At 36.3% G+C, this 13528-nt stretch overlaps 1 protein-coding gene and 1 long non-coding RNA gene across 21 annotated transcripts in view; one reads left to right on the top strand and one right to left on the bottom strand.

Moving 5' to 3' along the window:
* TRDN (triadin) overlaps window positions 1–13528 on the bottom strand; it is a 233463-nt gene that overhangs the window by 74677 nt on the left and 145258 nt on the right. For all 20 annotated transcript variants that reach the window (XR_010606058.1, XR_010606057.1, XR_010606059.1 and 17 more), the window contains 3 exons: window positions 7191–7223; window positions 7055–7087; window positions 5823–5849 (listed from right to left, as the gene is read on the bottom strand). Coding sequence is in view for 17 of the 20 variants with exons in the window: in XM_065633048.1 (XP_065489120.1) it covers window positions 5823–5849; window positions 7055–7087; window positions 7191–7223 (93 nt within the window). In the remaining 3 variants the exon portion in view is untranslated. The remainder of the gene's footprint in view (window positions 1–5822; window positions 5850–7054; window positions 7088–7190; window positions 7224–13528) is intronic.
* LOC135987817 (uncharacterized) lies at window positions 976–6717 on the top strand. Its single transcript, XR_010606060.1, has 2 exons — window positions 976–1139; window positions 4720–6717. It is a non-coding gene; the product is annotated as an uncharacterized LOC135987817 (long non-coding RNA).

Consider the following 13528-nt stretch of genomic DNA (forward strand, 5'->3'; position numbering starts at 1 on the left):
TAAACACGGATATCTTTTATAGTTTCTGACAATTAGCATGGCAGGTTTAGCATTGTACAAGATTTCCTGTAGATTACTGAATATATTTAGGACAACATATGTATTTTCTCGCAAAATTGAATTATTCAGGGTTAAGTCTGGCAAATATGTAGACATATTTGTTTAGTTGTAAATGGAACTACCAACACTTCACTTTTGTAAAACCAAGCATTTGTAGGCATAATTTATAACTACTATGCTGAATAAGAAGGGTTGCTTTAATTTAAAAAGGTGTCCCCTTACAGTGTTTGAGACAAGTGGCATTAAGAAAATAAGCTTCACTGTCATTGCCTTGTTTAAAAGTGGTGCAGAGAATAAACAATCAGCGTAAATGTCAGGATATAAAGTGGGCATCGAAAATTAATTTACATCAAATGACTGATAAGTATAGAAATGTCTTTTCAGCTACAGAGTTATCAGCACATAACACCCCCTCAGTTTGTTCTTTCAACCTGTCAAGCACAGAAATATTTTCTACACAATGTTTTATTACAGCAAATATCAGCTGTAAATTAAGAGCTTGGCTTTTAGAGCCAAGGTAAATAGGGAGGGCCCTGTTCTGTTATTATTTATGCTGAGAAATTCAGAGAATTCAAAGGACCTACGAAGTACCTCCAGGTGTGCTCGCTGCTCTTGGAGGGATGTCCTAGTGGTCCCGCTGGGACCAGGCTTGCAGTCCAAGCAGTAGGGAAGCCTTCTGAAGCTGCTGGGCCTCACGGCCCAAGCAGGGCAGCTAAGTTGGTAAGCCGTGGCATTTCTGCCATGTCTGCAAGGGGGCTGGAGGCCAAAAGAAGGATCTACTGTTCCCAGCAAGAAACCTTTCCTGAGATTCAGTGAAATGTCAAGTATGGACAGATAAACTTCTTCACGTTGAGTGGGATGGACCAACTCACGTACATCAATCACTCCTTGCCACTTGCTCTTGTTTATCCCAAGATGCTGTGGGGTGAGCGGGTATTTGTGAGCAAGCTCCATGAAAACAGTGAAATATTGCACCTCTACACTGCAGTTACCTCAGGTAACTTATTTTATTGAAAATAATCTCCAGTTTGCCTGAAAATAAATGAAAGGATGACTGACTGGATCCACAGAAAAAAAATGTGAGTACTCCGTTTTTATCCAAGTACCTAAATTTGTATTCGTGTTACTGGACACAGAGAAAGCCAAAGAGGAACAAACTCCCTTAACATTTAATTTAGATCTCTGCTGTTGACCTCCATGTTACTTAGGCCTAGATCAGCAGGGCTACTTAAATCAGCAATAAAATGGACACCTACATACATAGATGAATCTGGGCATTGAGCCTTGACACTGAGCAAATCAATATCACAATGCTTTTAAAAATCTTGCTGAAGTGCTCACCATCTTGAAGAATAAGCTTATTTTAACATTGAAGAAAGTACGTGAAAAGGGGCACCAGAAACCAGACCTGCATGCATTCCAAAATATATTTTTTGGGTCTAAAGCTTCAAAAACAGCTGTGATAAAAGTAAAATGAATTGCTGAGAACCGCTGTTTTCTCCAAAGCATGATTAACCTCTTAAGCTAAAACTAAAACAGTTTTGGTTTGTTCAGTTTCTGATAACCAGAATACTCATGGAATAAAAAATACAAGTCTTTTCTGGATGCTGCCCTGCAAGCTAGAAAAACAACACAGCTTTCTGAGAAGATCAGGTAATTAGAGTCTTCAAATTCATGTGACAGTTATAGACCATGAGTGCAGTTATGATGAAGGAACCAGCCATCCTTGAGAAGTGTTTAGGCTGCTATTTAAAAATAACGACTAGTACTATTAATAGTATTCTGGCTATCAGTGCCTTCAATAATACTACAACGCTTCTATGAGTGAGTGTTTGTAAAAAAGAACATGCTGAGACAGATCAGAGCTTTAGTAACTTTCAGGAGCTGCCAAGCAGCATCATCTCGACATGGCAGAGTAGTATCCAGAAGGACAAACAGGACTTTGCATTATTCCCTCTGCTTTTTGAGAAGGGAAGTGGAGCTACTTTGGTAATGCTGAGAGGTCTTTTATCATCGAGGCAATAAACAACGTGTATAAATAGAAAGCCTGCGCACATAGTGCCAGTGATTGGAATAAGACTCCGAAGAAGGTTTAGTTCTGTTTCTGTTTTCTGAGTAGGTCAAGATTTCATCCCTTCCACTGGACATTTTCAAAGTTCTTGACACTTCTGAGTGGCAGCTTGAAAGATGATCTCTTTGTAAGAACTGGTCCCATTGCAGGTGTTCCTGATTTGAAAAGCTGATCCTTTAGCCATATGACTTAAGTGACATGGATGTACTATAATTTTCTCCTAGCAGAAGAACATCAGGCACTAAAACCAAAACAAAAAAGCCAAAACAAACCCAAACCCCAGAAAACAAAAACCATCAGGAAACCTTGCCTGAAATAATACAAAATAGAATGAATGCATATAAAAGTAAAAGTAGAAATTTGTCAGAGTTCCATATTTTCAGTACATTATAGTTAAAAACACAGATTAACTAAATGGAGTCTGGATTCCCATTTATAATTTCTCATTTCTCAGCAAAATTCTTGATAATTTGGCATAATGTATATCAAATGGATGACTTCTACGATAATTGTTTCTCTGATTCCGTCATAAGTTCCTTGGCATCAAATGAGAGAGAGCTTAGCAGACATTGTTTTGTGCTGAAAGTAGCCAGGAAAGCAATTCATCAACCAAATATTTCTGCAGTCTTAATAGTTGTAGGCCACAATCAAATTTGTCAGAATATTTTTATCCTGAAACAGTCAGGTTGCATAACTAGCATCTACATCAGAAATATGCGCTCCAAAATGTCAGTGATTTTAAAGCTATTTTGAAGTGTTTGCTTGGTGTGAAGGAAAGCTAAAAGAAATTGCTCTGACTGGAGACAACAAACACTTCATTCACTGAACCCTGAGGTCAGAGGCAGGAGCTCCTCATCGCGGCGTCACTAATATCAAGAAATCATGAACCTAAGAAGTGCCTATTATGATTTAGGAACTGTTCTGTTACATGGAGAAATGAAAAACATTCCCTGTCATAGTGACATTACAGAATCTTTTGTGTGAAAATGCAACAATTTTTCATATGAGCTTTATAGTTCATCGGAAGTACAAGCTAGAAGGAATGGCCCAGACCTCCTTCTATGCCAGCGCTTAAAGTTTTTTAATTACCAAAGAAAAGAATTTCATCAAAAGCCTCACTTGTTTTCAGAACAGGACACTTTGCCTTCCATGAACATGCTTAAAAATGTTGAAATTTACCAGCAGTTACTGGAAACCACATTGCACCCAGAGAGCTGATAAATCTTAATAGATTAACAGAAGAAAAATGGGAAATAAATAAATAACAGCAGTAAAGAACAAGCAAATACTGATTGAAAAACAATGGTTTTGTTCAGACTTAGTGAAAGGTATAGCTATTAAAGACTACTAGAATTTGTCTATCATCATAAAAAATTATATGTAGAAGAAAATAACAGCATTCCTTTGTGATTCTTACTAAGAGGCAAAAGGAACAACTGTAACACTTTCATATAAATATCACTTTTTTCCCCCTGGAATACAGGCTATGTTTGTGTTCCAAAATCAGCAACATAAAATTAAATTTAGATCACTTACTAACAAGCAATTTTTTGGAAATTAAAAGTTAATCCAGAGATAACACCAGATTTTTTTTAATGGGTATTGGTGACTAGTTGAAATAAATTTGTTATTTACTTAAATACTGGAGAATAATTTCAGGCTTAACATTAGGCTGACCCTATAGTAAAACTAAGATGGCTGAAACCAACATTTTCAGTTTTGAGACTGCTGTTTCAACAGCAGAAATAACATAATGATTCCTGATTTATGTAACAGAAACTCTTAAGGAAAGGTTTGCTTCCATCCTGCAAAATGCTGGAGACACGATGAAGACCTACAAATACAAATTTTTGCTTCTTATCTAAATGAATAAGAAATCTGGTATTTACTAGAAAGATTTGAGGCTACACACAGCAATAAAGCATAAAGGTAAAAGCTCTGTTTTTTCAAAAACCCTGCTAGTTCTGTTTGTAAACAAGTGACCTAAACAAAATAACTTTTAAGAAAAGTTTAAATATAATCTGTGGGAATAATAATTTCAAAAGATACATGATAATATTTCCTAGTGGTAACCAAATAAATCTTCAAGTTTGCATAAGGGAACTTAATTCTGCAAGAAGCAACTGCTTCACTTCTTTTCAGACCCTGATGGACAGAGGCTTGGCAGAAATGAGTTCACAGATCTTGAAATGTTGCCTTCATATGCATAGTACAGCATTACAGAAGAAATAATAATGTATCAAAAAGATTTGCTTAGAGGCTTCAAGCAACAGGGGAAGGTTTCATTCAATCACCCATAGCAGCAAGACTACCTTTATTTTCAGATTTGGCTGTCTAGAACTTGCTAAAAATGCAAAAGCTTAACTCATCGTACTTTTTTTTTTTTTTTCCTTTAGCTTCTGTGTTTTGTCTGGTGAGAACATAAAAAGAATAAATGCCTAAATTACTGTGGTTTCTGTTTTGCTCAATACAATTAGCTGCAGAGCAATGACAGCATTATGAATTTAGCCCATGAAGTGGGGAACTTGAAAACACCCAATAAAGAAAATAATGTATCAGCTTTGATCTCCTTGTATTAATCTCCACAGCTGAGATTCTGCAATCCTTCCTCATGCTCCAGGAGAGCACTCTACTGCCTTGCAATTCAGCCTGACTACTTGTGACAGTGTTTACTGCTTAATGTGAATGAGGCTTCAGAGATGAACTCCAAAGTAAAAGAAGATTCTTGAACGATCGTGGGGTATTAAAAACTGGAAATTCTCCTTTCCTTGCCTTTGGCTTGTGGTGGACAACTCAGAGACCAAAATCCATAAGTCTGAGTGGCTAATAAATGAAGTCCTATTTGTTTGAAAGGGAATGTTTATAAAACAAGGTGGTCATTGATGCGAACAAACATGGACTGAGAGTGAAGTGTGGTTTATAACTTGTCATTCCATATTCCATTTGTGTCCAGGATACAACTGACGTTTGTAATGTTCTTGAAGGCAATTCAGAGCTAGTATCTTGTGTTGTATATATGTAGAAAGTCAGACACTAACAATTAAATATTTGCTCTGCTTGGATTTAAGCCCTTGAGTTTTCTCACCAGTCCCTGTCGCCTGTGCCTGCAGAAAAGGAGCAATCTTTGGATCAGGCACTGATGCTCCCACACCTTCCGCCTTCTCCTATCAGCAGTTCTGGTAGGTAAGGATGGCAAAAACTGTCTCACTAAGCTCCCTGTAAAACTGCCTGGACTCAGTAAAGAAAACAAGTGTTCAGTCACTGGATTTGTGCTGTAGCAGGACTGGCAAAAAAGAGAAATGTTATACCTTGTGTCATGTGTCCATGGAAGATTGGTTACTTCTCCTTTCTGCCTTTCTGAAAATCCTCATTGCTTAAACTAGGGTTAGAAACTGAATTTGATATAGTTGGAGAATTAGAGTTTCTTAATCTATGGACAACTCTGAGGAAAAACACCTGTTTTCTAGAGGTGCTTTCACAGAATCACAGAATGGTTAGGGTTGGAAGGGACCTCTGGAGATCATCCAGTCCAAGCCCTTTGATGTGCTGCAATGAGGGAGTCATTACAATTCAAAAGGTCCACTTTAGTCACACCTATTAGCAGTTTTGTCACAAGAAGCTTTTTCATTAACAGTAGAGTTAACAACAGCATTCTTTCATTGCAATTTTAAAACCAAATAAGTTTACTCGCCTTTTGACTTCAGAGTTTCCACAGATGCTGTAAAATAAAAGAAAATATTCCAGGAAACAAATTTTGCAAATGCATAAAGAAATTAAGATTGATCCTAACACCTGTTCCCTTGGTCAATATGGTACCTATCTACAAAGAGCAGACATTCATTTTTTACGCAGAGCAAAACTGACACACACATATGTTGCTTGTTTAGATAGTCTCATGGCAGATGACTAATTAATCTGCAGATTAAAAGCAATGGAAAACAAGGTCAATAAGTAAGTTATATATGGAGCTTCAATAGCTCCCTTATTTCCAAGCAATGAGAGAAGGTGTAAAAACAGGTTTCAGAATAGGCACATACCAAACTTAAGTGGAGGGTATGCAACAGAAATCTCCTTTTAACAATTTCAGTAATTTGGGGAATTTAAGGGGTTTTTTTAGTTTATTGAAAATTTAAAGTAGAAAACTCTTCTACTATTGATACAGGGGAAGATTGACTTCCAAAAGTCTTCCTTGAACATATGTTTTCTCAGTTTAATTTGTTTATTCTTCCTCATAATTGCATTAACTAAAACCAAATTAATTGAACTTCCACATTTTCTTTATTCTTCATTCTGAAGCACTGTGATAGGCTTTTATGCTATAGAAAATGACAGATTCAGTTTTCTATAAATTGACTGTCTCCTGTAGGTATTTTTTGCTCAGAATTTATGTTTGAAAAAATAGAGTCATCTGATGAAATGAGTCATCAGGCTTGGCTGTAAAGTGAGCTGGAAAACTTTATGCTCTCCCAAATATGGATAAACTGGAGAAGTAGAATAAGGAAGAGCACCTAGTTACAAGAATAAAATGCATGGGTGTTTAGAATAAAACCATAATAAAATAATCTATATTTTTCCTCCTCTCCACACTCTGAAACTCCTATTTTGTGTTTTGTTCTCCATCCATCTACTGTAACCTCCAAGCAGATCCCTTTCCTTGAAAAGATAAGCATTTAAAAAGCTGAAATAAAAAATTATCACCCTCACTGTTCTTCTCAACAACACTTGAGCAGATCTCAGTTCCATGAGACGAAATGGCTGCATGTCTGCTCCACAGCCATTTATTTGCTCAAGTAACTGATTAAACCAGCAAATCTTTATCTCTGGCTTCACTTTTTTTTTTGTCTCTTTACCTAATCCTGTCTCAGCTTAAAATCAAACCAGATAAATGGGACTCTAAAACTTATTGTATTTCACAGGTCTTACCATGTACTTTTGCTTCTTTCTTTGATGTTTTGGCTGTAAAAAACAGGCAAACAAAATCAAATCTTGACTTCTGACATGAATTAATTTAAAACAGTAGGATACTTGAAAAGTAAGATAAAGAGGGGAGAATATTCACCAGTTTCCATTATTTTTTCTTTCTTCTGTGATTCTGAAAAAGAAAAAATAAAATAAAATATATTTTCCTCTTGTTCTGATATTTCTGTAGTTGCCCTAGACAATAATTTTCATGTTGCTAGCAGTGGTTGGATGCGACACATTCCTTTGGACTCCAAGTTCATGTGAGCCCTTCCGACTTTCCTGCACATCAAATAGAACCTTCATAGTTGTCATCAGTCTCTTCTGTGGTTTTCACACTGTGCTTACAGGATCAGATTAGCTGTTAATAATGGACACTAAAAGATGTAACTGCTATAATAAGGTGTTAAAAGGAAACTCTAGTTAGGTTAAACATCTAACCTAGTGTAGGTTAGAAAATCTGCAGTTTTACTTCAGGGTGGTCTAAATGGGGGCATGTGAACCAGCTGTATGTGCCTCAGGACACCTGTGGTATGGTCCTTGCCTTTCTTCACTGGAGAGACAGGAGAATAAGCAGAGCATCTGGTCCAGCTGCTGCCACTCCACAGCCATGGGAGAAGGAAAGGGAGGGGGTCCTGTCCTTTTTTACAGACATATACACCATGAGGGCAGGGAGCAGGACACACAGGGGACATAGCTCACAGGAGGTAGTCACCAAAACAGGGTCTGGAACCTGAAAAGCTTCATCCACCTAAACTCCATACACTCTAGAAAGCCATGAGTGGGATGTATCAATTTTTAATGATAGTTTTTGTATCAGCTCTTTCCACCTTGCCAGAAGGTGCTTCAAAAGCCCCTCAGAGAAGGAGTAGGCAGCCTACCAGAGGGAAGGGAGAGAGAGACTGAATGTGTGTCTCCAAAACTGAATGTGATCTACCAGCCAGGACTGGCATTCACAGTAGCAAAAAAATAGACAAGCTTTTTCTGTCAACAGATGATGTTTACAGATGCTTTTAAACAGCATATGGAAAGGCTCTGCAGTACAGGTTTGGATCCGCATAGGAACATAACCTAAATTTGAGAGTATCTGAGCTGACTGATTACAAGATAAAAACAGTTTCTATTAAAATATCTGCTTGTTGCTTACTGATATCTGATTATATTTTCTCCATGTTTATTATAGGATTTATTTGTATTAATTCTGTGCTATACAGTTGAGGAATAATAATATTTAAATTGATTCCACTCTAGAATCAAGATATAAAGTTCCATGTTTAAAGTGACTCTGAATGTTGTACCCTCACTAAAAGCAAGCCTATCCTTACATTTGAGCTATCCTTGAATGGAATAAGCAAAAAGGAACAAGAACTGCCAACAGAAAATTAAATATGCTGATCAATGACATTAATATGAGTAGTATTCACATTAAATATTAATCCATAAACTATATTAATACTAAACACACAGTGGACATATAAAAGAGGTACACTCCATACAGCTATGAAAACATTTGATATTAGAGAGGGCAGGCTGATCTGAAGTATTAAAAAACCCCCACAATTGGTAAGTTTTAAACAAAATTTAACATAGTTCTCTACTCCCACTCCCAGTAAGTTTGTATCGAGCAATGGATATAGTTCTATCTAAAATGAAATATTCATTTTTGTCTGAGTGTTTAAATCTATCTGAGAATCCAGCTTATAAATATATTAATGAAATATGTAGTTTCTAAAATAAAATTTTGTTCTGAGATCTTAAAAAAGAGGATTTTTATTTTTCTGGTTTTTATCAAAAATGTTGATTGAATCGGATCACAATTTAATATGCAATATCTTTCAGCCAAAATGTATACTTAAAAGCATCAAGACTAGTTGACTGAAATCAGGGACGTAGCTTTAATGTAAGTATATAAAGCACATTTTAATGTATTTATTATATAACATACATATTTAAAATATCATAAGTTCCTTATAGTCACATTGTACACAAGAGGTGAGATTCAATGGGAATGGTCATAAAGCAGATTGGTGTGGTCAAAGAAATGAGCCAGGGATATGATTTTCCCAGCAATATGGAAAAGTGATGATACTAGAGAGTGAATTGGCATTAAATAGTTTATTGACTCAATAAATATTGTATTTTCTTGATGACATCATACCTAAGGTGGCAACCAAGGTCAAGGAGGAGAAATATAGCAAAAAAGTGAGAGGACAGAAGTTTGGGACTCAATAGTTTGGCTGACTCAACGAGCTTAATCATAACAACAGCTGCAGCTTCAGTTTTGTGTAGCCCAAGTGCTCTTGAGAGTATCCAATTTCATACAGATATTTTAGGACTCATTCTGTGAAACGAGAATTTTGATTGGTTTCATGGGGTTTTCTGTTTTGCTGTTGCTCAGGACAACTTCCTGGAAACTGAAGGAAACATAATTATGACTTCAGTGGTTCTGAGGCAGTTATTTTTCCCTCTCATTCTAAGATATGTCACCTTTCATGAGATCAGGCAACAGTATGACATTAGCAATACTCAGCAAGTGTTTTTCCAAGGTATAAAATTTTCCATTTATTTAGTTTTTTTCCTGTTTTTCAAAAATGCAAACATTAAGAAAGTTCTATAGAGCTCCTTTTATAACAGTTTTACTTCCATAAGCATATGAAATAAGTCTTTTCCCATGAGAAAAATTAAATAATGAATACAAGAATTTCATATCAAGAATTTCATATCAAGAATTTCTGCGGAAGTCTGACATGGTACGAAATTTCAGGTGATTCCTGCTCTGGTATTTTAATGGAATGAACTGAAACCTTTCATTACATGAGCCATAAAATTCACGGAAGTTCAGACCTCGATCTTTTCCTTTTCTTTTTTTTTTTTTTTTAACTAACAAGTAGTTAGTATGACACATGAAAGGATATTGCCAACTGTAAATACATTAGGCATTTCCCATGACATTTGTCATTCTTGTTATATTTAACCATTTTTGTGTGTATATGAGACTGTACTGTTTTGGGGTTTTTTTATTCATGAAAGTTTTTCTGATAATTTTTTATTTTTCTACCCTGCATGGACTTGAGATTTGATTTAGTTTGGCATTTCACCATCTTTATAAGCTCTGATGCTTTAAAAAATGTTTTTTCTTTTTTATGAAAATTGACAAAGTTATGTATAACATGCCCATAAAACCATATAAATGTCTTTTTTGTTTCATTATTGGTGACACACTCCTAGACACCCCTGGAGCATGTGGGAAACAGACGAGAACCTGAATTTGCATCTGCATGTCTTCCCTAAGCCACACTCTTCCCTAAAGCACAAATAGAGCTGAAAAGCATCTGGGCTGGCAAATTGCAGTGGTGCACTTTAACCTTTACTATCAAGATGATGAGTCACAAACTGTGACCTTCTGCCATCCACCAGGAGAGAACAATTGATATCCCACCTTAATATGTATAGCTGTGTATGTACATATTTGTGTGTGTGTGTATCCTAATTCAGATAAAGCATTCATGTCCAAAAAACATTCACATAAATAAAAATTGTATATGGAATCACACAGATTGGGAAAAGTTTAAATACATGGGATTTCACCTGGGTTTGCTATTCTGTGGTATGCACATGTTAAATAACCAACACCGTTCTGTTTGTACTCAGTAGCTGCATAAAAATGCTGCTTTCAGTGCTGTTGTTTACATTTTGCCACAAGTATTTCAGTGAAGAATACCATTGTCATACTCCATGCATTGTCTTGAATACTTAAATCCTGAGAGAGCAGGAAGTTAGCCTGGTCTTACAGTCTTGTATTCTTGGTTTTATAGGCTCTATGCCTGTTATTTTTCTTCTCAGACTTTCATATCATGTTGGTTAATTAAAACCAAATGAGATAGAGTGGTGGGACTCCCCAAGACATCCTTTCATTAAGAATATCGTGAATGTAAGCAGCTACATACAGAAAAGATCGCTTTAGTCCCTTCTGCAGAAGGGAAAGGTTGCAATATGAGCTCAGTCACATTGTTAGAACTGAGATAATGCACATGAGAAAGTTCTGCATCAAACTAGATTTCTCCAGCTCTGCTCCCAAGAAGTACTTGTTCTGCTCTCTTTGACTGTGATCCTACTTACTGGATCAATGTAGAAAAGCTCACTGCCATCATATGCTTTGATTTAAAAAGATAGTGAACTGAACTAATACATTTCTTTCTGGAATAACAACACATGAAGGAAAACCCTTACTTGGTGAGATCATGCCACACATATACCAGTTCCTCTATAAATTAACATGTTTTGAGTAGAGTAATAAATAGTTTTTCTGAAGGAATTTTATGAAGAAAAGGAAAGCAGGTGACAGGTCTCTGTATCTTTGTATTAGAAATCTGCTACCATGTTGGGAAATATTTGGTGAAAACACTCCTCAATGAAAATAAAAGAGGCCTGGATGAAATGTAAATGCTTTTAGTTCTATCGGTTGGGTCTGTAGCTTTTCTTCACAGGCAGAAAACAATGACATTAAAACTGAGGATAGAAGTCTCAGCACTGAGAAATGTCTCAGGATAACTGAATAAGGCAGAAGTCACCAAAATGATTTAAGGATTTTTATGCAGAGGATGAAGGTTATACTGTCCTCTTCAGTGATTTTGTTTAACAAAGCAAATAAATAAATAAATAAATGCTTTCACTAGTCACCTTAGCTTCATTTTAGTACAGCCCATTTCTTGTTTAATACAGCTTCTGCATAATTTTAGATAGATGACTGATGCTCAGAGAGGCAGATAATGTTAGGATAGACACCATCAAATTGGCCAAGGACCCTAATTTTGGGTGGATGTGGCCAATCTTCACCAAAGGCAAGTTAGACACTCGTGTTTTCAAAATCCTCACAGATGACCATATATCAGTTTTGTTATCAAAGTCGTTATGGGGAAGAGGTTAAACTGGTCATACTTTGGTAAATCCCTCTTTACCTTTTAAAAGAGTCAACAGGCTCTGCCTTTTCCTCAGGAGGTGTACACAGCAACAAAAAAAGGTCTTGACATTAAAATAACGTAATAGTATCTGATGTTCTATGTTTTGTGGACATACTTATATAAAGATTGCTAGAAACCTTCATTCAAGTCTAATACATCTTTTCTTACTCACTAGCAAGGTAGATGGAAAAAAAAAAAAGGAAAAAAGGTGATCAAAATACATTGAGCACAGTTCCTAGGATGTGCATTTTATAAGGTGGATTTATTCTTAGATTTCAGATCCTTCTTTGAAGTTGATGAGATCTGTCCTCCCATACTCGAGTAGGCAGGAAGTCTATCATCTCTTTTTAGAATATCAGGTTGTATTAACTCTGAGGGAAAGCGAGCACCTTCTTTTCACAAGGCTCCAGTACAATTGTAATGAAGCCTAAAGACAAAGCTATCTCTCAGAAAACAGGTAGGTACCTTTTCCTCTCCAGAGCCCAAAATGCTCTGTTAGTTTCTGCAAAAGTCAGAGTAATCAAGAGAAAAGGAACCACCATAAGGGGGAAATGGAAAGAATGCAGATTTTTTATGTCTGTCTTACCAGGCTTGCAAAGCTCCTCTCAGTCAGAGGAAAAATACTCCCCAAGGACTCAAATCACATGCAAATAAATCAGTTGCTCAAGTTAACACTCTTGAAGCACATGCTTATGTAAATGTAGAGTATATTTGATCACTCTTAGGAAAACAACACTTACATCACTTTTGCCACATGACAAGGAGAAGGTCTGGGTCTTCTGGTTTCCCATCAGAAGGAGCAGAACCAATACCCAGCATGAGTGTATTTATAGACCACACATTTCTAATTTGCCATTGGAATAAATATACTTTTGATTTAGAATCCTTAAAAATAAAAGTAGGTTAATCCTACAATTCCGAACAGGGCACTGCCTGTGTTCAAAACTGATGCACCACCCTTGAAAAAGACTCCAAAATCCTTACATGTTATGAACAGAGCCCTTGTGAAAAAGTCCATTCTTAATGCCTATTGTTAGCACTAATTTGTTTCAAGAACAAATTAACTTCACTAGTCTTAGGATTTCTATTTAAGGCTCCGGTGGTAAAAAAAGTAATTTATAAATATCTTGTGCTTTTTTAATGCAGAGAACAAGTATTTGCTAGTAGATATTTACCTGTGAAAAAACTTCACCTGTATTTCTTTTAAAATAGGGATCTGAGGAGTACTTTAGTCTTTTGAGAACTAAGATGACTAAGATGTTCAGATGCAAGTATTTCCAGTCAATCCTCAGTGAGCAGAAGGACACTCTATTGGATTCAGAAAAATCCTGCATAGAACCACACCTGTTCGAACCAGGAGCACCTCTAGGGAGTTATTTCTACAAATTACTGAGCATGAGATCAGGTGTAGCAGTTGTACACATGCTCATACACCACAGCAAGGTGAAAGTAATTCAGTTTTCTTAATAGTGTCTGT

Source organism: Caloenas nicobarica, chromosome 3 (assembly GCF_036013445.1).
Source record: "Caloenas nicobarica isolate bCalNic1 chromosome 3, bCalNic1.hap1, whole genome shotgun sequence".
Classification (NCBI taxonomy): domain Eukaryota; kingdom Metazoa; phylum Chordata; class Aves; order Columbiformes; family Columbidae; genus Caloenas; species Caloenas nicobarica.